General features: G+C 41.9%; 1 protein-coding gene across 1 annotated transcript in view; it reads left to right on the top strand.

Annotated features, from left to right (window-relative positions):
• VWF (von Willebrand factor) overlaps nt 1-24,778 on the top strand; it is a 130,460-nt gene that overhangs the window by 27,215 nt on the left and 78,467 nt on the right. The window contains exons 11-18 of the mRNA XM_062615547.1: nt 2,887-3,023; nt 4,415-4,553; nt 5,116-5,216; nt 8,129-8,324; nt 9,339-9,554; nt 15,299-15,539; nt 16,337-16,431; nt 17,931-18,091. Coding sequence (XP_062471531.1) covers nt 2,887-3,023; nt 4,415-4,553; nt 5,116-5,216; nt 8,129-8,324; nt 9,339-9,554; nt 15,299-15,539; nt 16,337-16,431; nt 17,931-18,091 — 1,286 coding nt within the window. The remainder of the gene's footprint in view (nt 1-2,886; nt 3,024-4,414; nt 4,554-5,115; nt 5,217-8,128; nt 8,325-9,338; nt 9,555-15,298; nt 15,540-16,336; nt 16,432-17,930; nt 18,092-24,778) is intronic.

Genomic DNA, 24,778 nt, shown 5'->3' with positions numbered 1-24,778 from the left:
ATCTTTTTTTTAACTTCAGTTTTTACCTAGGTTATGTCCTTGCTTTCTGGTCTACTATGACTATTATGTGGGCCCAGTTTTCATCCTCAGCTGCAGCCATGTTTTGTTCATAGTGATTATAGAAATGACGATAAACCTGATATTGAGGCTTGCAAACGGGTACTGATATACGGCTTTGTGCAAGAGGGCGTATAGTACCCCTGCCTTTTTTCTGAGTTGGGAAACTGTGCCAAATGAGCAGAAGTCAAAAAGGTTATTTTTGTACCTTCTGCCAATGTATCCAAGTCACTTTTCAGCTAGGCTTGTGCAAGACTGAAGGCTGTATAAGTGCAGTAGTTGTGCATGTGCCTCCTAACATCTGCAGACTATTCTGAGACAGTACAGGAAGGCAGCAAACCTTCCCAAAGCAGCAGCCCTTGATAGGAAGGGTAGCCAAGTATATATTGTTACCTGTCCTGTTTTGTCTCTACTTGAAGCAATGTTACAGAATATTTTTATTGTTGGCTGGTTATTTTTGCAACAAATATTTCTAACATCATGAGTCACAGAAAGTTTATATACTTAGACTCGCATATGCTGGAGGTAGTTCCATTGATTTTTTTACCAACCTCTTTATCAGGAAAGGTTTCTTTTATATCATGGGAAGGAATTGCTTAGCTGTAAGTTAGGTGATAAAGCTGGGTGCCCAGCTGGAGGTACTGCTACAGAAGGCAGTGCTGTGTCAGCCAACTAGCAATAGCTGGCTAGCACTAGAAAGAAGCTCTCAAGCTGATATCATAATTAAATTAATTATGAAGGCAGTAGGTTTCAGGGAATCTCATGGGATGCATTACACGAAATGGAGTAGATAGAGGGACCCATAAGAAGAGACTTTGCCGCAGGAAAGAAATTTCTCTTCCAGGAGAAAGGCCAAAGGGCTGGCACTTGCTTTGGGTAGCAGACCCTAGCTCTCCATGCTGCAAGGCTGTCTTCTTTGTTCCTAGTTTCAGAGAATGCCCTGGAAATAAAACTGCGTATAATATGGTGGGTTATGCCTAATTCTCTTTAAATCTGTTCTCCGTATCTGATAGGCAGTTAAATGACTCTGAGTAACATAACACTTGGTTTAGCTTTATCTAAATTTAACTGAACAGAAAATGGGGCTTCCAGGGTGAGCTGGTAAATACCGAGCTGCCTTACTCTCTGGGGGATGTCATGCAGGGGATGACATACAGTGAGTGCTGGACTTCTTTAGGGCAAATCAGAGATGCGCAAGGCTGAGAATCTTCAGGATCTGTGAGGCTGTGCTGTAGCACGGGCTGATTTAAGATGATTAACGCTGAATAATATATTGAAAAGTGAAATTTCCACTTGATGTTCATTAGTCAAATGCTATGTGGGACTCAAAGGCAGTGAAAAGGGAATAACTCATGGAATTCATCTGCCAGTTTGTGACATTTAACCTTTCTCCATCCTTTGTCAGGGGATTGCCAGTGTAGACCCAGCACCTGAATTTTGTTCTGGACAAGGTCTCTGCCCACCTTGTTTGCCATGGGACCATCTCTAAGTGTGAGGGTCTATCTTTGCAAGTTCTGTGGAGCTGAAGCCTCCCTTTGTGTTTGCAGAGATCCTAGCATAACAGGGTACTAAATCCCAGTTGTGGCATCTGAATACAGCCTTCCTGGAAGTGAAAAGCCACAACTTACCAAACATTTTAAGATGTTGGTATGTTTAAATAGCCTGTTTTCTGTAATAGAAGGGTGGGCTTCCCAGGCTTTCATACTATTCTGTAAGGACTTTAGATGTAGCTCTTGTAGAATTATTTTTAACTTTTTGCTAGTTAATTAAGATAATGGTTCAGAGTAAAGTCCAACAAAAATTCTGCCCTTGGAAGAACTCCAGCCCTGATTATCTAACAGCTCTTCATTCTGATAAGGTATTTTTACTTCAATGCTAGAATAAGTTCTTACAAGGCAGCTCAAAGAAGAAATCAACACTTGTGGGGGCTGTCTTTAAGGAGGATTTCAGACACTGTTGCCTTCATAAAACACCAGTAGGGAGATGAAAAAGGGGCTCACTGTCTGCCAAGACACAACCGTGAAACAGAATAAGAATTGAGGCATCTCTGCAGAAGAGCAGAGCAGCAGTGAAAGTCCAACAAGTCTTGTTGCAAATCTTGATTTTTCAACTCAGTAAAAATGTCTGCGTTCTGCAGCCAGCTCCATGGATGCCCCAACGGGCTAAGTAAAAGTGGATTTAGAGTGTGCTGTGTCAAGATGTTGCAAGCTCCCGCATAGCGGTAGAGAGGCAACATGTCCTAGTGTATGGAGGACTAACGCTGGGTAATCCTGAGTGTCTTTCCCAGCTCTGTCAGTCTTGGGCATTAGTGTACATCCACTCTCTGTGCCTCAGTTTTCCCATTGCATAAAGGGGGAAACTTAGTTCCTACATAAAAGAGAGCACGGGTTGCTGTTTAGAATTAGTTAGTGCCACCAGCACTTACGTCCTAGGTGTGACCTACCCTGTGGGGACATTGACTGCGCTGAGGCATGTACTACCAAAGATTCAGATCTGCTTCAGTGCAGAGCTGAGCCATTTGCTGATGTCCTCATGACCCTTCATTTGAAACACTATATATGCTTTTCTGTAGGCATGAATTTCAGCTCTTGAGTGCGATTTGCACCATATTCCACAGCTTTTGCTGGTGCCTCTGTTACTACTGGTAATGAGTTACAGGAATAAACAGTGAGATAAGCATCTCAACGGTGCTTTCTGCTCTGCAGAGAAACTGGTCCTTGTGCAGCCTGCTCCACTGGGTTGCTCTTCCAGCTCAGTGGTTTAGGTGGGGATGGGCAGGATTTTGCTCACAACTGGCACTGGGGTGATGAATGTCTCTGCCTTTTTCAGGAGAATGCTCTGTCACTGGCCAGTCCCATTTCAAAAGCTTTGACAACAAGTATTACACCTTCAGTGGCATTTGTCAGTACTTATTTGCCAAGGACTGTGTGGAAAATTCCTTCTCTGTGATCATCGAGACCATGCAGGTAACAGCAGCCATGGCTGGTGCCTGTGTACCTCTGTGCACGCTCTTGAGAGAGTGGGAAGGAAGGGCTGTGGGAGCATGACATGAATTGCAGATATACAGGCCAACCAAATTAATTTTCCTGTGAAATAATTAGTTTAAATAACAGATGCTGTCTTTCTCCTTATTTAATAAGTGCTTTGCTTCTCCTCACTGCTGTTCCCAGGAGCCTACCTGGAGACTGAGATTCATAATGAGATTTGGAGAATGAGCCCTCACCGCCTCTTTGCCAGCTGAACAAACAAATGCAGGCAAGGGTGTGCCCCTTGCAAAGCACCCTGAAGGCTGGGGCCTGGGTAATGCCTGGGGAAAAGGCATTTCCTCAAACACAGAGTAGGGTGCACAGGCAGAGTAGACCCTCAGGTTGCTTTACATTAAGTCACATTGGCCGGTGATTTCTGTTGCTCATTAGCCAGTCATCGACTCCTGACTTCCTCCCGTGTCTCCCCTGCTGGATGTGAGAAAGGCAGCTGGAGGACAGTGAGTGGAGACAGCTGGAAGGAGGCAGGAAAGGGAGCCAGGCCAGCGCGGGGAGGGAAGGAGACCCTGGAGGAGGTGTCATAAGAGAGGTTAACCTGGCCATGAAATTAATCAGTTAGTTGCATATACGAGTAGGTGAACTATGCTGGAGACTGAACAGGGTACTGAATCAAGCAGTGGGGAAGACAAGGGATGGGGATGGAGAAACTGAAGGCAGGGAGGGGTACAGTGGAATCAGGAGACTGGGAGTGAAGGGGAGTATGAGCCTACTTTGCAGGACGCGAGCAACAGAGCAGTCACAGGGTGTGACGGTCTATGCACCATATACGTCTGCATTAGAAAGCGCTGATAATGCAGCTCTGAGGTCATCTGTGCTGGGGAACTTGCAAAACGGGTTTCCACTGAAACCTCCCTTTCGAAAGCGGGGAGGAGCCCCAGGGGCCTGCAGTTCTGGTTCCTCATCCAGGAAAATAAGTAGCACAAGAGTGTGGGGCAGCATGAACCGTGCAGCTGTTTCCCAGGCTCATGGGCTATGCAGGGCATCGTGTCCTTCCTGCCGCAACCCGGGGGGGGGGGGGGGGTGGCTGTACATCACTGTTATGGGCTGCTCCCAGCGGTCCCAGGGAATGCCTGTGGATTGCTTTCCCAGCTCTGAGGCAGAAGCTGTGGGTAGCTCCCTGGTACATGATTAACAGGATAATGGAAGAAAGGCTTCCAGCCTAGTGTTTGTGGGATGCAAAAACTAGATCCATAAAACCATCAAGACGCTCAACACCTCCCGAATTAGGTGCAGAAATGCCTTCTGGGGGCCCGGGGCTAAGTATCCAGTGAAGTGAAACTTGAGGTTCAAGGCAAATGTTCCCTTCTCTGTAGTGTGCAGATGATCCTGATGCTGTGTGCACTCGCTCAGCTTCTGTCCGAATCTGGGATATGGACAACAGCCTTATTAAAATGAAACATGGAGGAGGAGTTTCACTGAATGGACAAGACATACAGATCCCTTTGCTACAAGGTGTGTTTTCTTCAGCTAACTCTGGCCAGCCACTGATGAGTGAACACTTATGAATGTTCAGTTCAATCAAAAAGTGGTTTTAAAACCAAATTCTCACTTGCAGTCTCTTCTAGAAGCTCTGTCATTTCAACTTCTCTCCATTCAGCTGATACATCTTGGCTCAGCTCCTCTAAAATCAGAATTAAGCTGGTTTGTTGGTCTATGTTTTTTCAAATTATTATTATTATTATGTATCCAGAAGCTGAAAGTCCCTCCAGTTATCTTGCAGAATGTCACAGGTAATGCCTGAGGTTTTGCAGATTGCACATACATCCTCTCCTAGGACTCCTGAGTGCCTTAAAGCAAAACCCATGAACAAGTTCATGCAGATGTAAACTGCTGAACAGGCTCAAAGCTTGGGAAGTGTGAAGCAGGCATTGCTGGCACTCTTTGCTTTGGAAGACCTGAATGCCCCTGTTCCATGGCAGCTACTCTGATGGCCTGTTCAGTCCAACACAGCAGTCCCAGGCAATCAAACACCACATCCTGGCTTGGCTGACTGACACTTTGTGGTTGTCTTAAGGTGCCCTCCGTATCCAGCGCATGGTGAGGACTTCAGTTCGCATTTCCTATGGGGAAGATTTGCAAATCGACTGGGATGGTCATGGTGAACTCCTAGTGAAGGTACTCTTTCTTTCTGTCTTATTTCTGTCTATTTGCCCCCTCTCTCGTCCCACCCAAACATGTACAAATATCTTCTTGATGAAATGAGAAATTGTTTTGTGTTGCATGTTAGAAATTCCATTCTTTTTTGCTACCCCCAGAGCGATATACAGGTCCTTTTGTATTCCAGAAACAAACAGTTTCATCCTACAGCAGCTTGGTAGCTTTTTTTTTTCCCCCTCTTTTTTTCTGCAATGACAGCCATTATTACCCATGAATAGTTTTGTGTTTTGTTCAGCACATATCATCCAAACTGGATTTCTGCTTTCATTTCCTTTGACTGTCCTGTCTAAGACAATGGATTTGTATGACTTAAAATAAGGAAAGAATGTGGCTCCAGAGACACAGTTACTCTTAATTTCCAGGGAGAACAATCAACTCACAGAAGTTATGTTGCGTGCTTCTTCTACAGTGAGGAATGCTTAAAGTCACCCTTGATTAACAATTATTGTTTGTCTGTGCTGCAGACCACAGAGTGTAGAAATACCCAAACCAGGGTGTGCGTGTCTGTGTGTGTGTTACAAGCTGCAAAATTATTTTCCTGTGAACGAAGGGGAGGGAGATTATTCACTGCGGAATAGTCTCCTCATAGGTGATAAACCACCACAGTTTCTACAGCTAAGCCATCTGTTTCCCTCTTTGCTTGTACAAGGGGCTGTTTCCTTTTGATCGCAGGTCCCAGTGACTGCAGTTGTTGACCCTGAGGGTGTAAGGAGCATGAGTCCGCCTGTAGTGTTGCTCCCTGGTGTAATGAGCTGCAGGCTACAGATGCTAAGTCAGATCAGTGGGCTCCCATGTGCTGCTGGGCAGCTGCAGACCTGTGTGCTCTGCGCCATGCTAGCATGGGTGGGTGCTTAACCACAGCTCTGCTGCCTTTAGCCCCATTTGGAATAGGGGATCTGCAGCTGGGCCCCATGTGGGGTGGTTTTGCTCACCGAGAAGATTTTGGCAAAGAATGCCAGGTTTCCTGGCGTTTTCTACTGAGCAGTGAGTGCTGCTGTATCTAAACCATTGTACTGCTTTTGGAATCCTCTTGCTGCCCCCACATCTGGCTTAAATGCCACATCTGGCACAGCGTAAGGGTTTGTGAAACCTAGTTCAGAAATACAAGAGTTGAAAGGACAACAGAGAAGGGAAGTCAAGAATAACTTCAGAAAACATCTGTGGTTTTGTTGTTGTTTCCATCTTGCCTTTATCTCTGTGTTCCAGGGGTCCCAGAAGTTGGTTTTGGATTCAGAATAATTCAGTTCAGCCTCTTGCCACATCTCAGAAGTTTTGGCTTTTCTCAGTATTCAAAGTAATTTTTCTTTTTCCTGGTCAGAGGCCTGTATAGCCTGGCAAATCCTTTCTTAGTTAAAACAAATCTAATTTTCTGCTCCAGATCCTCCACCCATAAGAGCAGTAGAAGCTTCTCCAATTGTCTGCATTTATTCAGTTCTGCTCCTAGCTCCTTCCGTCTCTGGGCATTGAAAGCATTTTTGGAATTGCTTTTGGAGAGTTAATTTACGCTGGATTTGTAGACTGACCTGTTGCCAAATATTTCTGACAACTGGGGGAAGTGATACACTTCCATTACTTGGGCAGACTTCTGGCAAAACTTCTTTCTGTGTTCCTCAAGAAGGCTTCCCTTTCTGTGACCACTTGATATCTGTGATTTGAGTTTCCACTCAAAAATGCCCCAGACTCTGGATTTGTCTGAGTCATTGTCTGTCTGCAGAGTATATGGAAAATGTAGCCTCCTTGGCCTTCAGAACAGTAAGGATACATAGCCTCTAATAATTCATGTTTGTCCTCTCAATGCTCCATATTTACTCTCTGACCACTGTGTTTGAATGGAGGGAAGTATTAAGTTAAATTTCGGAGAACGTTTATGCTGTTTTATTTTTGTTTTTTTTTTTTTTAAATTATACAGAAAACCAGTTTTCTTCAAAAATGTGGTTTTTTTTTTTTGGTTTTTTGGTTCTGTTTCTCTGGTTACTCCTGCAAATCTGACTAAAGTAACACTCTACTAAATGTGTAGAGAGAGCTATTGTAGCATTAAGACACAGAGTCAGCTCCCGAGGACAGTTGGTGTACATGTGATGTACCAGATCTTTACTTCTAATAGAAACTGACAGTTCCTACTAGAATAAAAGGTATTAGCGCTTTGTGTTGCACAAGTTTCTTAGATTTCCCCCATTTACTACTTCATTTAGGGTCCAATTTCAGCTGTTCCTTAATTAGCAGCAAGAATAAGCAAGGTAAAAAGTCCATCTGCTATATGGGTTGTTTGCAATGCCATCGTAAGTTTCTCTAGGCAGAAGGAAGCTCTCATGTGAGGTAATATAACTTTAGGGGTACTATCCTCTTCCTTGTTTTATTAATGATCCTTTATGTTGAGGGGAACAACTCCTCCAACGTTGCCTCTGTTTTATGACAAAACAATCTGTTTAAGTTTTCTTCATTTTCAAGTTTTCTTTTAAAATGTGAAGTGGTTTTGGATGCAGTATCTCTTCCCAAATTACCATTGGAAATATAATCATCTCACTATATTAAAACAATGCAACCCCCACTGTTACTCTGTTTTTTTATATGAATGAAGGGGAAACACAGGGAAAGACTAAACTGGATCAAGGCACAAAAGCCATTTTTCTCCTAGTCACCTTCAATTGCCATTGAAATTATCACTGTACCATGCAAAAATTGCTAATAGTATCATTTTTGTTAGAAGTTAAAAAATGCAGTACAATGAAATTGTATTTGTAGTATTTTAATGTGTATTTGGGAATCTCCTTGATTGTTAAATAGCGTATGATTCATTCTTTAGAAAATCATGTCATACATTGAAGACATATTCAGGAGGATAATGTTATGGCTAATATTGTGTTCCCTAGATTTCTTCAGTCTATTCCGAAAGGATGTGTGGGCTATGTGGAAATTACAATGGTAACCAAGGGGATGACTTTCTTACACCTTCTGGCATGGTGGAAGCTCTTCTAGAAGATTTTGGAAACTCCTGGAAGCTCAACGCAGATTGCCAAGACTTGTTAAAACAAGACAGTGACCCCTGCAATCTCAATCCTCGCTTAGGTACTGAGCTCTGTCCAAAATTAACACGTGCAGCAAACTATGATGTACCATTTTACATAACAATAAAAAAATAAGAAGAAACAGAAGTAAAATAAGGAAAAAAGAGAGGAAGCTAGTGTTGCTTACATGGCCAGTAGGGTGGCTGTAATCTCTGTTAAAACAAAACCAAACCCTGACATCAAAACCCAGAGAGACACACTGATTGATGCAGGCTTCCTCAGGAAAATGTAATTTTTTTTTTGCAAATTTTAAACAAAAATTAGTAATGTGGGATTGTGCTGCTGTTCAGTTTGAATCACAGTCAGAGTTAAACCATCAAAGCCACAGTACAAACTTGTGCCACTGAAACTCCTTTTACAAGTGATACCAATACTGTGGTTTGCCCACTCTGAGGATAAACATCTGTCATCTTCACCCCTCTGATTTTTACATCTTATACACTTGCCCTGATCCCTTGTCTCCCTTCTTTTACTGCATTCTAACAGCCTTCCTCTTTCCCTCCATACTACTTAGCTGTGCTGGTTAGAAATGGGGAGAAATTTGTGTCCCAGGTGTTACAGCAACTTCTGATTCTGGGGAGGAGTAAGCACACTAAAAAACCTAATAGCTGCGTATCAGAGCAGGCTCTGGTGATCTGTGAGTGTAGAGCAGCCTAGAAGGTTTAATTTTGCAAATGTAAAAAGCAGCAGAAAGCAGAGGCCCCATAAAAGGAAGTACAGCACCAGAAATAGTGCTAGCAGAATATAAAAGCATTGCTTTTTCTTGATTTGTTTTACTAGTGAAACATTATCCTTTTAGTGGAGCTTATGACCTTATGAGCTATGATGCTATCTACGCCTCCTTGATCCTATTTTATTCTTCTGTGTTTTTTTTTGTTGTTGTTGGTTGTTTGTGTTTTTTTTTTTATATTTATTTTCATTTTTAACAAAAGAAAATGCCTATTGTGTCTCTTCTAGCTTTTCTTGAAAGCCATTGATTGATTCAGTGCAAGCATGTAATTTTTCTCCTTTTCAGCCAAATATGCTGAGGACTCCTGCTCAATTCTGATGTCTTCTGCATTTGAACCCTGTCACCATGAAGTCAGTCCCACTCCCTATGTGAAGAACTGCCGCTTTGATGTTTGTGCCTGCTCCAATGGCAAGGATTGTCTGTGCTCTGCTATTGCTAATTACGCAGCGGCCTGTGCTAGGAAGAATGTCCTGGTCCAGTGGAGGGAACCTGACTTCTGCCGTAAGTGAAATGCTCCTAAACCCCACTTATTTTCCGGGTCTCAAAGGAATTTCTTAGCAATGTCAGATGAGAAATCTAGAATGAAGTGATTTCTGCAAGGTGCCAAGTGTTTCTTATGGCAAATCATGGGAGAGAGTATAGCTTTCCTCCACTATCAAAACTGTTCACAGAGACTGCTCAGCACTGGGGAAAAGCAGCAGTCATCTAACGTACCTTCGCAGAACTTTTGACTGGATTTCCATTTTCAGCTGTATTTAAGTTACCTGGAAACTTCCTGGATATCCCAGGGTAGGAATCTCCAAGTGATTTGTAGTAGTATATTAATTGCTTTTTTGGTACTGCCTTCTTTCAAGGCTCAAGCTTCCCAGGCCCTGACCTCGTCAGTGACTCCTGACTTCAGCTGAAGTTGAGGGTATGGAGAAAGCACAAAGGCAGGTACTCAGACAAATGGTATCACAGAACAGAATCATACAAGTATAAACAAACTCATATTAGAAGTGGCCTCTGGCAGTGTTCTGGTACCACCCCTCCTCACTTCAGGGTGAATTTACTGCAGATTGCCTATGGTCTTCTCCAGACAAATTTTGAGTATCTTCAGGGATGGAGATCTCACAACTTCCCTGGCATATCTCTCTCTTAGCAGTTTGATTATCACTCTGTCAGTGCAGAAGTCTGAGACCTATGTCAGATCTCCTTTCATGTGCATCATTCAGCTTGTGGGTGAACATCATTTTTCTAACCACATATGAGCTCCATTCCTTTTTCCCCTTGTAAATTCTAGTATGAAGTGATAGCTGGTTGAAAATGTGATCCTGAACTTTGATCCAGCAGGGCATGAGTAGCACCACTGACCTAGGCAAACAAGAGCTTTGATTGTTTTGGTTTCTTTTTAACTCTGAGTGTCAGCAAGAGGTGAGTTTTTTAATTCCCCTGAGGGTTGTTTCCAGGATTCCACCTATAATAAATGGCAACCCTGGTTCAACAGCTTGCAGTCAAAAAGATGAGATGTTGCTAGATGATAGAACAAAAATTCAGACTACAGATTTAGGTTACAGAGGTGGGGTAACAGAAAGAATAGGATGGTTTTGCACACATCAGTCCATGTAAGATTAATAGCCAAACTGATAAGAAGCTGGAGCAGAAGCAGCCAACATCCTGTGTTTCTTCTCATTCTCAGTTAGGTCAGTATGTTAGGAAAGAATCCCTTGCAATGGAATCTTTGTGGAACATGGCCACGCTTTTCCCAATAGGTACTTGTGAAATGGATGTTTTTCCATTTTCCTGAGCAAGTTTGCAATAGCAGCAAATAAAGGAAAGAAGACAACTGAAAATTTTGGGAAAAAGCATGTATACTTGGCAGGCCTCCAGATCTGCTAGCGACTTCTTCCCAAACAGGGGGTGGGAAGTACATTTCTTTATAAACTGAGTGTGTAGAAACTGGAAGAGAGAGAAAGAAAGGTCAGTGGCCTTCCACCGGGTGGGGTCTGTACCTGTAATGTCAGTGACAACATCTTCTGCAGGCTGGAGAGTACTTACCACAAAGAAGAATGAAACCAGTTTATGTTAAACTGCTGCATGGTTTCATAATATTTTACCTAATTTATGTAAATGTTCAGATAGTGGAACAGTAATGTAATAAAAATCCTTTTAAAACTGCAGGTCTGGAGGCTGAAAGAAAGAGCACTGATAATGCACCATCATTCTTTCTGTAACTGAACAAGTCAATTTTGACAATTAATCTTTAATAGTGCAGAGCTGCTTCTTCCTTTCTGTGCATTACAGAGCGCTTTATGCTCTCATAAAGTGACGATTTTCCTGATTGCAGATCCATCAGCACCCATTAAATAATTCTGATGCCCTAGACATCTCCTGTCACATGAAGGAGAACAATCCCTCTTTTAATGGGCTTGAGAAGTGAATGTGCAGGTTGCGTAATTTGTGCTGACAGCCCAGTGCACTGAACACATGCTCTGCTCCTGCCTTGGTCAACAGAGATTCAGTTTCTTGGAAAATGACTTGACAGAACCGGTTTGCTTCATTTGAAGTGGGTAAGTGGCAGGGAGGTAACTCATTAGTGTAGCACAGCATTTCTGCTGCGTATCAAAATAACAAGCCTTCACCTTCCATGTATTTGAAATTGTTTTGGTTGCAGATTGATTGTTGAAGGTTTGGTTTGTACTCTTGCAGCCCACCATGAATAAGCAACAGAGCAAGGAAGGAGCAGATAGGGCATGCTGTGAAGGGCTGTTTCTCATGCAAATGCATGTGAAAAACTGGCTGGATGGCCAGGCCCAAAGGGTTGTGGTGAATGCACTTAAATATAGTTGGCAGCTGGTCACAAGTGGTGTTTCCCAGGACTCGCTCTGAATGGGGGGATCAAGTGCACTCTCAGTAAATTTGCAGACGACACCAAGCTGGGTGGGAGTGTTGATCAGCTAAAGGGTAGGAAGGCTCTGCAGGGGGATCTGGACAGGCTGGATTGATGGGCTGTGGCCACTGGCATGAGGTTCAACAAGGCGAAGTGCCGGGTCCTGCACTTGGGCCACAACAGCCCCATGCAATGCTCCGGGCTTGGGGAAGAGTGGCTGGAAAGCTGCTGGGTGGAAAAGGACCTGGGGATATTGATTGATGGAGCTGAAGATAAGCCAGCTTGTGCCCAGGTAGCCAAGAAGGCCAAAAGCATCCTGGCCTGGATCAGCAATAGTGTGACCAGCAGGGCCAAGGCAGTAATCATCCCCCTGCACTTGCACTGGTGAAGCCACACCTCGAACACTGTGTTCAGTCCTGGGCCTCTCACTGTAAAAGAGATACTAGGTGCTGGAGTAGGTCCAGAGGAGGGCAATGAAGCTGGTGAAGGGTCTGGAGGGTAAGTTCTGTGAGGAGCAACTGAGGGAACTGCGGTGGTTTAGAGAAAAGGAGGCTCAGGGGAGACCTTATCTCTCTCTATATCTGCCTAAAAGAGGTTGTAGCATTGTTGGTCTCTTTTCTCAAGTAACAAAAAGTAGTAGGATGAGAAGAAACAGTATCAAGCTGCACCAGTGAAGATCTAGACTGGATATTAGGAAAATTTTCTTCACCAAAAGGGTTGTCAAGAATTGAAACACACTGCGCAGGAAAGTGGTGGAGTCACCATCCATGGAAGTAAATGATGTGTAGATGTGGTGTTTAGGGATATGATTTAGTAGGGATAAACCATATCCCTAAAGGGATATGAACTTGGTAGTGTCAGTTTAAAGGTTGGACTCGGTGATCTCTAAGGTCTTTTCCGACCAGAATTATTCTATGATGTCGTGTGTGTCTGTGTGCATGTGTGTATGTGTATATTGTTCTGTGCCAAAGGGGAAACAGTCAACAGGTCCCTAGATGTTTCTTCAGGTTTTAGGACCTGCTGATAAGCCCACTATTTTCCTTAATGTGGTGGTGTTGGGTAGTTTATTGTCACTGCATGAAAACCCACCCACAAGAAACTGGATGAACTATCTGATGGGTACACATTTTTCCAATGCTTTCCCACTATTTCCTATCTTATCCCTGGGACAGGCTGAGTTTCAGACCACAGCACTGAGCTGTTTTGGTTTTATAACAGGCTCCGTAGAGACTCGCCTTTTCCTCTCATTTCCTGTCATAGTGGGATGGTTTTATTTTTTTTCATGTCAGTGTATTACAAAGTGTACAGACAACAGTCCCCTCCCAAGTCAGTTGTCTTGCCTTTTTGCTGTTAAAAACAGATGTTGCCAGGAGGTGATGGAGCAGTGTACTAGGACTTGGAGTGTGAATATGGCATTAGGTAGCATAACTGGAAAAATGAAATGTTTCTAAAACCTTAGGAGGTGCACAAGCAGGTAAGATGACTTGCAAAGCTTTAGCTAAGAAAGGGATGACTGCAAAGTCATCCCTGTGGGCAGGGAGTGATACCACTGACTAGAAAGTAGGTCAGGATAGTGGGCTCAGTTATCCTATCTTTTTTGATTCTTCAAACTCTAGTAAATTGGTGTACCCACCTGAAATCTGCCAAACCAGTTCCTTGCTTCCAGAGGCTCCTGTGTAGCAAATCATAGTTTTGGCTGAGGCTTCATAGTTGTCCTGCTTGCACATGCCTTTAGTGATGAAAGTTACTTTTAAAATGGTCTTCAGCCCTGGGCTGTGACTGACAGTATTTGATTTACTGCAGAGATTGTGTTTAGGTACATTAGAAGCACTGTTCTGTGAAAAGCTGCCAAGATGACTTTGAAATGCAAGTAAATCTATCACCTACTTATTTCTGAATTAGGAGGTATTTTCTCTGCCTGCTTTGTTGATGCGAGCACATATTAATTTCTTGGGCTGTGTTGTGAAAGTTTAAATAGTTTGGGCACAAGTCCCAAACTTGGGAGATCTTTGCTCTGAAGAAGTCCTCAAGTGACCTTAGATGCCTCTGGGCTGGATCCTCAAGTTAAGGTTTATGCTTCCATGCATGGGACTGGGGTGCCTCAATAAAAGCTGGGGAGATGTTAGTGCAGCCATGTCTCTCTTCAGTGAGTAGAAGTACCTCTTATTTGCAGAACAATTTTGTGGAGGTATGCATTAGACGTCACTTAGCATGTAGGCCTTGCTTTGTTAGCCCCAGTATTAATTAATTCAGCCCTACCAGCAGCTGGGCAAGGCTGCAGGGCTGTAGCCTTGCTATAGTTTTTCTTTTACTGCTGTTGCTGCTACAGTTCCCAGGTGTGTGCACTCACAAAAGAGAGGGTAGGGATTATCAGATCATTCTGCAAGGCATGACAAGAGGAAAGACTTTCTCTGTAACCCCTTCATCTTGGTTTTAGCACAGTACAAATGTGCCAACTTTTACTTGCAGCTGCTTCCCTCACTCTGCTGAACATCCTGCCTTATCGCTTTACAACTCCAACCGTTTGCTTTCGCAGGTTGCTACAAACGACAGGTTTTGTAAATCCTCGTTATCAGGAGGCCTGTTAAAAGCCCTTGACATAGTAACTTGAATTCTCTTCTTCTGCAATCTGTTGTCATAACTGCCACCTAGTGCTGATGCTGATGTATGCAGAGGAGATTGTCAGTGCTGTTGTAGAACTATGCGTAAGCTTTATAAACAAGGAAGCCAAAATGGTTCCAAAGGTCATAATTAGGTCTCCCTAAAAATGAATCCATCATCAAAAATCGTTAGTGCCCAAAGTTTGGCTCCATGATCACTAAATGACTTCATTATTTGCACCTGCTTCCACAGAAATCACTGAGAGCTTCTGGAATGTGAGGCTTTAAGCTATTGTGGCACCTGCTTGTCAAGGCAGAAACCTACACTTCTACTTATTTGGACTAAATTGTCCCTTAACCATGTTGCAAAGGAAAAGAAGTGTGAATGTGTACATAACACTTGTAATGCTCCTAACTTGTAGATCCAAGTAGTAACAGAGGTTGGACAGAGCCTGTGTTTTTTCATTCTGGATGAAGATTTGTAGATAGATTTCCATCACAGGGTTTGCAGTCCAGTCCCAGTGTTTATTGGGAACTGCATGTAGTAAGGTTTTGCTTGTGTGTATGTGTATATATATACACATACATATAGGCAAAGCCATATATGAAGCAATGCTTCACTGGTGCTGCAGAATTAAGGAGAGACAGTATAATATAGGCTTCCATCAATGAGTAACTGAGTAAATACGTTTCAATCCCAAGCTTTTTAAACAGCTTTTCCTGTAGTTGGCTTCGAATCAAATGCCAGCCTCCCTAATGTGTACATCATTCAACAGCAATGACCTGTCCTGAAGGCCAAGTGTACCGGCAGTGTGGGGTGTTGTGCAACCAGACCTGCAGATCTTTGTCCTACCCGGATGAGGACTGTGATGAACTCTGCATGGAAGGATGCTACTGTCCCCTTGGGCACTACCTGGATGAGCATGAGCAGTGTGTACCAAAGTCCCAGTGCTCTTGTTACTATGACGGTGAGATATTCCAACCAGAAGACATCTTTTCAGATCATTACACCATGTGGTAAGTGCAATGTTCGTAAATCATCCTTACATGCTGTGACTTAAATTTTTGGATAGCCTGAGTGGTTAACTGCTTCCTTTACCTCCTCTGAAACTAGTTTAAAAGAGAGCAAGATTTTGGCTCCAACAAACAGAGTGGTAACTTTTGCTGTTGCATCTCTATCCACATAGTTTAAAATGCCACCTTAGTCAGAAACCAGTATAAAACCCTCATCTGTGAACAGTTCCTAGCAATTTGAAATGGAGTTTAATTACTGACAATAGCTACTTTGTAAGCTTTTAAAATACACTTCAGTGTACTGCGATATATTTCTTAAATGTTAAAACCTAATTACAAATATTAAAAAGCATTTCTAATTGTTAAATTGAGTAGCTGTACACTGAGAGTAGGAATGTAATTGCTGAGCTGTTCCTGGTAAGTCCAATTTAGGGAACAGTGCCTTACCCTTTTCTGCTCTACCACAGAAGTCATGTAAGTTGCAGGCACAAAGTGGTCTCTCACCTTTTCCACAACAGACCTGACTGTTATCTTGCCCAGTTTTAGGCCTGTGCAGATGGAATTCAGCAGGACAGGGCTAGCATGCAGCTGTATTACCATTATATCACATCAACTATCTTAAGGAAGGTTTGCCTTTAAGGTGGATAAGCACAGTGGAGGGAGTGCAACAGATCATCCTCAATGAGAGGTGTAATTTTGGTATTCTGTCAAGTTCCCTGCAGCCTATCTGAAAAAAAAAACAGTGTGAATGAAAGCTTAATGTCACTTCGTTAAATATAAGCTCTATTTGTTTTTCTTAGCTATTGTGAAAATGGTTTCATGCACTGCAGTACAAACAGAGTTCCTGGTGCCTTCCTGCCAGATGTTTTCGCTGATGAGAGGCCATCTGCCAGAAGTTAGTATGCCTTAAAAAAATAATTTTTTTTCTGTTTGGTTTTTTTTCTTTTCTTCTCTTCAGCCTCAGTAATCTCGGATAGGGAAGAAGCACTGGAGGCTGCAGTGTCTGGTGATGTTGTGAGACTTCTTCCTACTTTTATATGTTTTACAATATTGAAAGAAAAATTTAACATGGGAGGGGTGCAGTTAGCCACTGTGGTCTCTCCTTATTTGAAGAGGTTAAGGACTCCCTTGGCGGTGATCTGAGGCCCACAGTTGCTATTTGAGGATCACACTACACCAGTAGCGAGCTAGCTTTATACCCTCTGCTTCTGACTAGTGGGTTTCAAGCTCTCTTTTCTGGTGCAGATGAAGCTTTTTGTTGCCTGCAGGTTAGACTGCCACCTGGCATCAAGTGTGTCTTCCAGCCACCAAGCATCTCTGCATAAAACCTCCTGGAGCCTGACAATTTCCTTGGAGACCTAGGGGGTTTGAGACCAAATGCATCTCAGAGGGGACTGGGATAGTGGGGATTTGATGAAGCCCAGGAGCATCCCTTCATGAATATCAGGAATAAGCCCAAACATAGTGTCTTCTGTGGCATACTGCCAAATGCATCCGTTCAGGGTGTTTGGACAAAGTTTTTGGTTGGTATTTCCCAGATCCTTGGAGCAAAGGGTTATTGTTTGCCTTTGCATGTTCTGATAAACTACCACTCACCCCTACTGCCAAGCTTCTAGTGGAAAACACTGTAAATCTGACTGGTTGGTACAGGGTAGTCACCTGCTTAATGGTGCTTGGTAGACAACCAGTAACAGTGTCCCTGGTTGGCCCATACCGTTCTCCAGGTGAAGCATTCTGGGTGTATATCTCATCAAACTTTTAATTTAATGCTGTTAAGACATAATTTTCCTGCTTTAGAGCATTAAAACTTACAAAACCTCAGAGATGCATATTGTTAGAACTGCTTGAAATAATAACATGGAGTTTCTTGGGACTTTCTGATCTGCTAGAACCTAAAGACTCAGGGTTTGAAAACTTTGTTTTTAAGCTTAGGACATTGTTACTAGCTCACCACTGTAGTTATACGCATTGGAAGTGGGTCTAAATACAGTAATATATGGGGGTGTTGCTTCTCAAATTATTGACTTTGTGCTGACATTGCTAGTGTACACTGCCGACAGGCTGAAATATGTTTTGCACTGAGGTGTGCTCATAGCCCCAGTGCAATCTGAAATTGCACTGTTTATGTTGCTAAAATGCTATTTACCCTAGTGAAGCTTCTTTTGCTTCTATATTAGAATATGCATGCCTTTATGGCAGCCTGAGGTCACTGTCATTTCAGGAAAATGAGAGCTGTTGCCTTCACAGTGTCATGCATAGTGGTGTAGTGGTTTTGCTTCAGGCTATATTCTAAATTAGTTTTCTAATAAGAATGTTGATCCATCCTTTAGAAAAATACTGTGCTAACAATATTTAAGTTCCAATTACAAGTTTTGTAAATTTATTGTTTTAAAGTAAAAAGGAGCTTGACATGCAGATCCCCCATGGAAAGATTTGTCTGTCCTGCAAACAACCCAAGAGCTGAAGGGTTGGAGTGTGCCAAGACTTGCCAGAACTATGACTTGGAATGCATCAGCCATGGCTGCATATCTGGATGCCTCTGTCCAAAAGGGATGGTAAGCAGGCTTAGCTGCAACAGAGAGAAACAGATCCTCTTTGCTTTCTTGCCTTCATTCTTTCCTACCAGCAGTCATCTTGTGGCTTGGAAATACATGGTTGTGAAGTATTGACTCTGCCAAATTCTGGCTGGTGTAAAGTGCATTTATTACTCTATCTGCATAGAAGATGAAGTTTAGCTTGTAGTAATAATAATTGATAATCAAAAGCTAGACCTTTTCTGCTTATACCAGTTGCCTCCTTGTGAAGTCTCTATCTCTGCCGTTGCTTTCCTGTGTGTGGTAACAAACTGAGAATTCCCCATGAAACAGAATGTGGGACATGAAACTTGCTAACATGATGCCGGCGGGTGTCCTGGAATTGCAGGTGGTGTGCTAAGTGTGCTTTTTTTCCACTGATAAGATGCTTTCTGGAGTCCAGGGTGATGTCCCCTTTTGACCTGCAAATTTAATCTTTAGTTTAGTCATTTTTAAACAGAGCAAACAGCAAATAGTTATTTGCTCAGCCAGTGACTGCGAGCTCGGTGTCAATTTAGAGCTCTGATATAAAGCAGATGGAGCAGAATAGACAGCAGATTGCTGCTGTTGTTCTCTGAGCAGCAGGAAAAAAAACATCAGTGTTCAGTTCTGTGCAATGCTCTTTGTGCAGGCGAAGTCGTGCACAGGATCTCACCAGGGGCTGGGGGTGTAGTCCCAGGCATCGTGTGAATAGGGTAGAGGTGGAGCACGTGGTCAAATCTTTATGAAGTTAAATAAATGGCACTTTTGAGTTCTCTGTCCAGGAAAACTGATGAGATTTAAGAAGTTTGCGATGTTCAATGCATGCACTGCAGGTGAGCATACCTAGTAGATGTTGGAGAGAGTTGTGTCTTTATTTTGCTTGAGGCCTACAATACAACTGTGAGACTTCACACCTGTGGCACTTTGAGACATTGCTGGTACAGTTTTCTGGCTCAGAGAGGTGTAAAGTAAAGCAAGGTGTTTTCAAAAGCTACGAAGTTTAGTAATGAAAAGATTACTTTTGTTCTTTTTAATCTTTTATACTTGCTCAAGGATCAGGCTTAGATTATTATGCACTTGATGTTGACAGCAAATGAAAGTATGGATTATTACTTTTAGGGCTGAGATGCATGTTTAGACTTCAGCTCTAATGAATTTACTTTAACCACTATTTAGCCACTAGTTTAAATTCTATTTTAAAAAGCAATTATCTATACTTGGAACATGCATTTTTATAAAGGCATGTTGTTTTTCCACTTCTGTGTGTATATACAGAAGAGAAAATTTCCCCCCAGATTCCTTCCATTGTCTTACGAGACATCCCCCCCAAATTCTTAAATTAATAATGAAAGTAATTTCTAAAATTAATATTTTTAATGTTGCTATCATATTCTGATGATAAGCATATGTTTAAGTAAATAGATGTTACTCCTTAATGAAATGCCAGCTTGTAGGCAAAAACTCAGGCTCGTGACGTGTCTTGTAGGTAGAAAGCAAAAAATACAGAACAGAATTTAAACTCATCTGTATCAACATTGAGCAAATTTTTACCACAATTTTAAAACCAAATGTTGCTTCTTCTCACGTTTCAGTTTTTAAATGTCTTTCCTTTTAGAGAAGAAAATTCCCAAATAGTAGTGTGTTAAATAAACTTCCAAATATTTGTGTACTAGTAAAATTCCAAGAGTTCCAGTGTGAATAGGTTTTTCTCTGTACATCACAATCAGAATTCTTTGATTTGTTGAAGGGGCTTGAGATTTGGTTTCAGTCCAGGATATGGTAATAGTATACTTTAGAGATAGTAATGGAAAACCCCCTTATGATAACTGCTCAACAAGAAAAAAATGGGCTGGGACCCCCCCCCCCCCCCCCCCCCCCCAACCCTCCCTAGATCAGCTTTCTAGTAATTAACCTTCACGTTTAGTGTAGAATATCATATTTCTTTTCAGTGGGTTGAAACTATCATTCAAACGATTGTTTCATAAAATTCTTGCCAGGAGAAGCAGTCTTTGGCATTTTGGAATTGGGAGCTGCAGTTGACCCTGCAGTGATGGGACACATGCAACAAGATGGTTTGTCAAGTTTCGGATAAAAGAACGGGGCTTGGTTCGTTTTGGTTTTCTTAAAAAGTAAAATAAGTTTTTGTCCACTAGATGACAGTATGGTTCAATTTTCCAGTAAACTCGGAATATACTGTCTAGTTCTTGTGTGCGTCCAGTCCGACAGGGAATAAAAATGATGAGATACACGTTTGTCAAAGCCACAACGGGAGAATGTGGTATCTAGGTGATTTTGCTGTAACCACTGCCATGCAAAGACAGGATCAAGCTGGGTGCCCTTCAGCCTCCTGGTTCCACAGGGCCTTCCAGCTTCTTTTCAAAGAGCAGTTTCCTCCTCACCACCTGTAGGTAGCTAACCAGGATGGTTTTAGGGAGGCTTATTCCTTATTTTTTCACTCTACAATGAGACTTTGTGCTTCCAGTATTGTTTGCCAAAAATGTGAGGATGTGGGGTGATGAGCACGTTCTCCTTTCCATCCTGCCTCCCTCTACCTTAAAGGTGCTGGGCAGACTGGAAGAAAATGCTTGCAAAGTCGCAAAGTCTCTGTTTTCCAGACTTGTACCAACAGAGCTGAGCAGTAAAGGGACCAGGAAAAGGTTTTAGCATTCCTTTTGCCAGTTAATCTCCCTTGTTGGCGTTCTGTAATGCTGCTTCCTATGCAAAGCACTCATGGAGGTGAGTTACTCTTTGTACAAATGTCTGTGGGAAGCAACAGATTACTGCACATATATGGGAATAGATATTTGCACATATTGTCACTTTGTAAGGAACTGTGCCTTTTTACTGAAGATTTTTGTTTTTCTTTTGTGGTATAGTAGCATATAAAAATTAGGAATGGCCATGGATAACTTACTAGTAAAAATCAAATAAAATCTCCTTGCTTCTCTGAAGTGGTTTGTACCATCAGGAAGCACAAAGATATATAGTTTACAGTCTCCTATACAGTTGCAAGTACATGTAGCAGTTAAGATGTGATTAAGTGCAATGCTATCTCAATGTATATAAAGAGATGTTTAGAGATTAGTTAGCTGAGTTACCAGTCTTAAATAGAGGAATCCATAGTCTAAAATCTGTAATGTACAGCCTGCCAAGTTTGACTAGCATACCTAAAAATAATTAAAAAGAAATAAATCAGGGAAAAGAAATAAATCAGGGCTTGCTCATGAACATGATGCTGCAGTTGGCTGGATTTGAATTGGAAGATTTGTTGGGGTGAGAAATTGCCAATCAATCAATGGATTATTTTCCCAGCCAGAAAATGCAAAGAAATCCTAATTTCTTTCAACTGAAAAATAAGTTTTCCAGTTCATCTTGACCTAATATTTTACAATGTTTTTATTTCTTGAAAATAAAAATGTTTGATATGCCATGAAAAGTAATTCTTCTTCTTCTGTCTTTGATCATCTGGAGGGTGGGAAATTCTCCATACTTGTCACCCTTTTGCAGAGCAGAAAAGATAAATCATAACATATGTGCAGAAGTGTGGGGAAAAATATGCTTTCTCAGATTAGTTTACTGCATTCCATTTTTTTCCCATTGGAAAATATTAATAAATATACAAATGGAGTGTTAACCACCTTTCTGGGAAAAAAAAAGAGGAACAGAACAAACAGAAAGCACAAAATCCAGACACTCTAAAACTAGAAATTAAACATTTTATTGTAGTCTGACTTCTGAAGTAAAATTATTTATAAAATTATGAGAAGTTGGTAGAGAAAGGAAAAAAAAAAACCAACAGCCAGACCAAGCCAAAAACCCCTAAATATTTTAATCAGAAGAGTTTGGAAGAATTTTTTTCTTCCAAACTGTTTTCAACAGAAATTTACTAGAGTGCTATATTGATTTTCCTGCTAGCTGTACTGTATATTGTTCAGTGTAGGCTTATCCTATATTATAACATAACAGAGTTTTCATGAGGAGGTGGGTGCCATCTTTCTAGTATGTACATCTGCCCAAGGATAATACTTCATAAAACAAACATAAGAAGCATACAGCTATTGTAAAAAAGAAAAGCCAAGTGTAAACCAGCACGTGTTGAGTGGTCTGTCCTAGCATGCTTTTGACTTGTCTTTGCACAGAAATGATGACAGGCTGGTTTTGTTAAAATGTATCGGCTATTGGGTTCTAACCTGACCCACTTCCTTTACTTAATCCTGTACTCCTTTGTACCTCTGGCTGACTTTCTGCTGAAGCCCTCAGGTGTATCAGGAGAAAGAGTGAAAATCTGGGCTACCTTTGACAGTGCAATACTCATCAAAATTGTGTGACCAAAAGAAGTTAAAATTCAGCCTCATCAAGGCAGAGTTTAGGAGAAAAGAAACTTAAAGGTTCTGAAATCTGTAACACTGTCCTTCCTTTTGCAAGATTTGTCAAGGATTAACAATTAAGGAGATAGAGCAAGGAAATGATGGACCTATCTGTTAGATCCCCAAGTCGAGGAGGGTCAGGAACATCAGCTAGTCAGCCTCTTATAATCCGTGGACATACTCTCAGGAGAATCATTATAAGGGTGTGAGATGGTGCAATCAGCAGCTGTTCTCATTACAAACCTGTGTCTTTTCTTGTGGTTGCCTCCCGAAAACTCATGCCTCTCATGAACTCAGGTACTCAGGACTGTTAGAGCTCCTGTATTAAGTGCTCTCTATTGATGGGTTGACGGACTTTCACAGGAAGTCCAGCTGTTTGTCTGTAATGCCACTGGCCTTGTGGTACCGCATGTATTGTGCTTAACTGACCTGCAGCATGGCATTGGTCTGCCAGATATACAGGTTTTGGGTGTGGGGTCAACATGACCAGTATATTGTGTGTTACTATTAACAGAATCACAATGTGTTGAATTTTGCAGGAAAAATAATTAGTCTTCTGGTCAGAGCCTATTTTGGGTATTTATGTCCAGCTTCTAAATCTACTCACTCTGCAGTGTTCAGACAAGGTAGTCTTCTGTCTTTGTCAGTGGATTAATAGCTGCTGCACTGTAGCTTCATGGTGGCCAAACATTCATGATGGAAATACTAATACCAGCCTATTAAGATTTTAGAGTTGAGGATAGGCTGTGGCTAGCTTCTTATCAATGTGTGAGGGAGCAAGTAGAAGAGGTCCTAATCCTGCCTTTATTAACCACGTGTCTAATCTCAAGTTTTATATCCAGAAGCTAGCCCTCGAGTTTATTATGCACTATGTTGCTGAACAGTATGGGAAAAATTCAGAAATGTAGTCATGAGTGTGAAGTCATCATTTTTTTTTTTTCCTGAGTGCCACCAGGAAGGAAGGAATTAAACACCCCTAGAAACATATGGTCTTCTCTAGCCTGTTTTCTCCCCATCCTTTGTGGAGCTTAAGTCTAAGGCAGAGCCCCAGCTCTATCATCTAGAAAAGCATTTCTTCGTTTCCGTCTAGCTTCTACTGGTGTGTGTTTATTTGGCATAATATAGCTTTCCATAAGCCATAAAGCAAGTGGAGCTGCATATGAATAAAGGCTCTCCAGGCTGTGAAATCCTTTTTATAAGTAGTTCCCTGTGGCCATTCCAGGTCCCCATAGGAAAAGGCAGAGCTGTTCTACTTTATTAACCTGGTTTTCAGGCTTCATTGGTCTTATTGTCTTGTATTTATGGTAAAAAAGAAACTATTTTATTGATTTTACAGAAAGAGTTTAAAGTGGGAAAGTGATATTTTGTGACTTTTGAATGAGAGGGAAGGGAAGCCCTTTCTCTTTCAGTATTCCATGAAGTATGAGACAAACCTGCTTCTGGCTTTGGAGAAACACGACCAAATGAAAAACAGCATAGCCAGCCTTGGTTTTGTTTGATACTCCAACACTGCCTGTCTTCAAAATAGAAAGAAAGTAATCACAGAAAAAAAAAACAACAGAAAAAAGGAATTAAAAAAATAAAATAGTCTAAGGCATTACTTGTTATTGAATTTGTTTGTTTGTTTGAGTGGAATAAATATTTTGTTGTTGTACAAGGAGAAACTAAGATCAGTAGGGTATGACTGAAAAAGAAAAAAATGTAGGCAGACCATAATGACGTATTTCCTAGCAACAGAGCCTGTGAGAGTGAAATAATGTCTCAAGTGGACTGATATTTATCTTGCTTTCTAGGAAATAAATAGGGTTTTGAAAGTAAATGAGTGACTACTGCAGTTTTCAGAGGCGAGCCAACAGGGGAGTTGGGGGGCTGTTGTCTGTGACAACAAAATGTGCAGTTGCACTTGAGTTCTAGTGCTACAGCTCCTTGTCTCCTCCTCAGTGTTCATATTTTAGCCCAGCTGAGTCGTGTGTTTGGTTGCTTTTCTGGTAAGCCATCCTTGAGTTTTCTGTATATGATAAGCATGTTCTGTTCATCTGTTCTCCATATTCAGGTTAGCCTAATTTATCTTCATTGCATCCTGGTTTTGGTCAAATTGGACTTTCTCATCATGATGTTCTTCTCTAATCTAATTTATTCTCTGTCCTGGGTTCCGCAGTAGCAGTCATGTTTTTCCTTTGTATTAGCTGGTGCAGTGCAATGTTTTGACTTTCAGCTCGGGAACAGAGCTGATAACAAGCGATGTTTTGGTTTGGCCAAGGACTTTGTGAGCCTCATGCTCTGCCAGGGAGGAGGGGAAGCCGGGAGGAAGCAGAGACAG

This window comes from Pezoporus occidentalis, unplaced genomic scaffold (genome assembly GCF_034315485.1).
Source record: "Pezoporus occidentalis ecotype Australia unplaced genomic scaffold, CSIRO_AGI_Poc_V1 ctg182, whole genome shotgun sequence".
NCBI classification, from domain to species: domain Eukaryota; kingdom Metazoa; phylum Chordata; class Aves; order Psittaciformes; family Psittacidae; genus Pezoporus; species Pezoporus occidentalis.
This window is presented reverse-complemented; position numbering and strand designations above follow the sequence as displayed.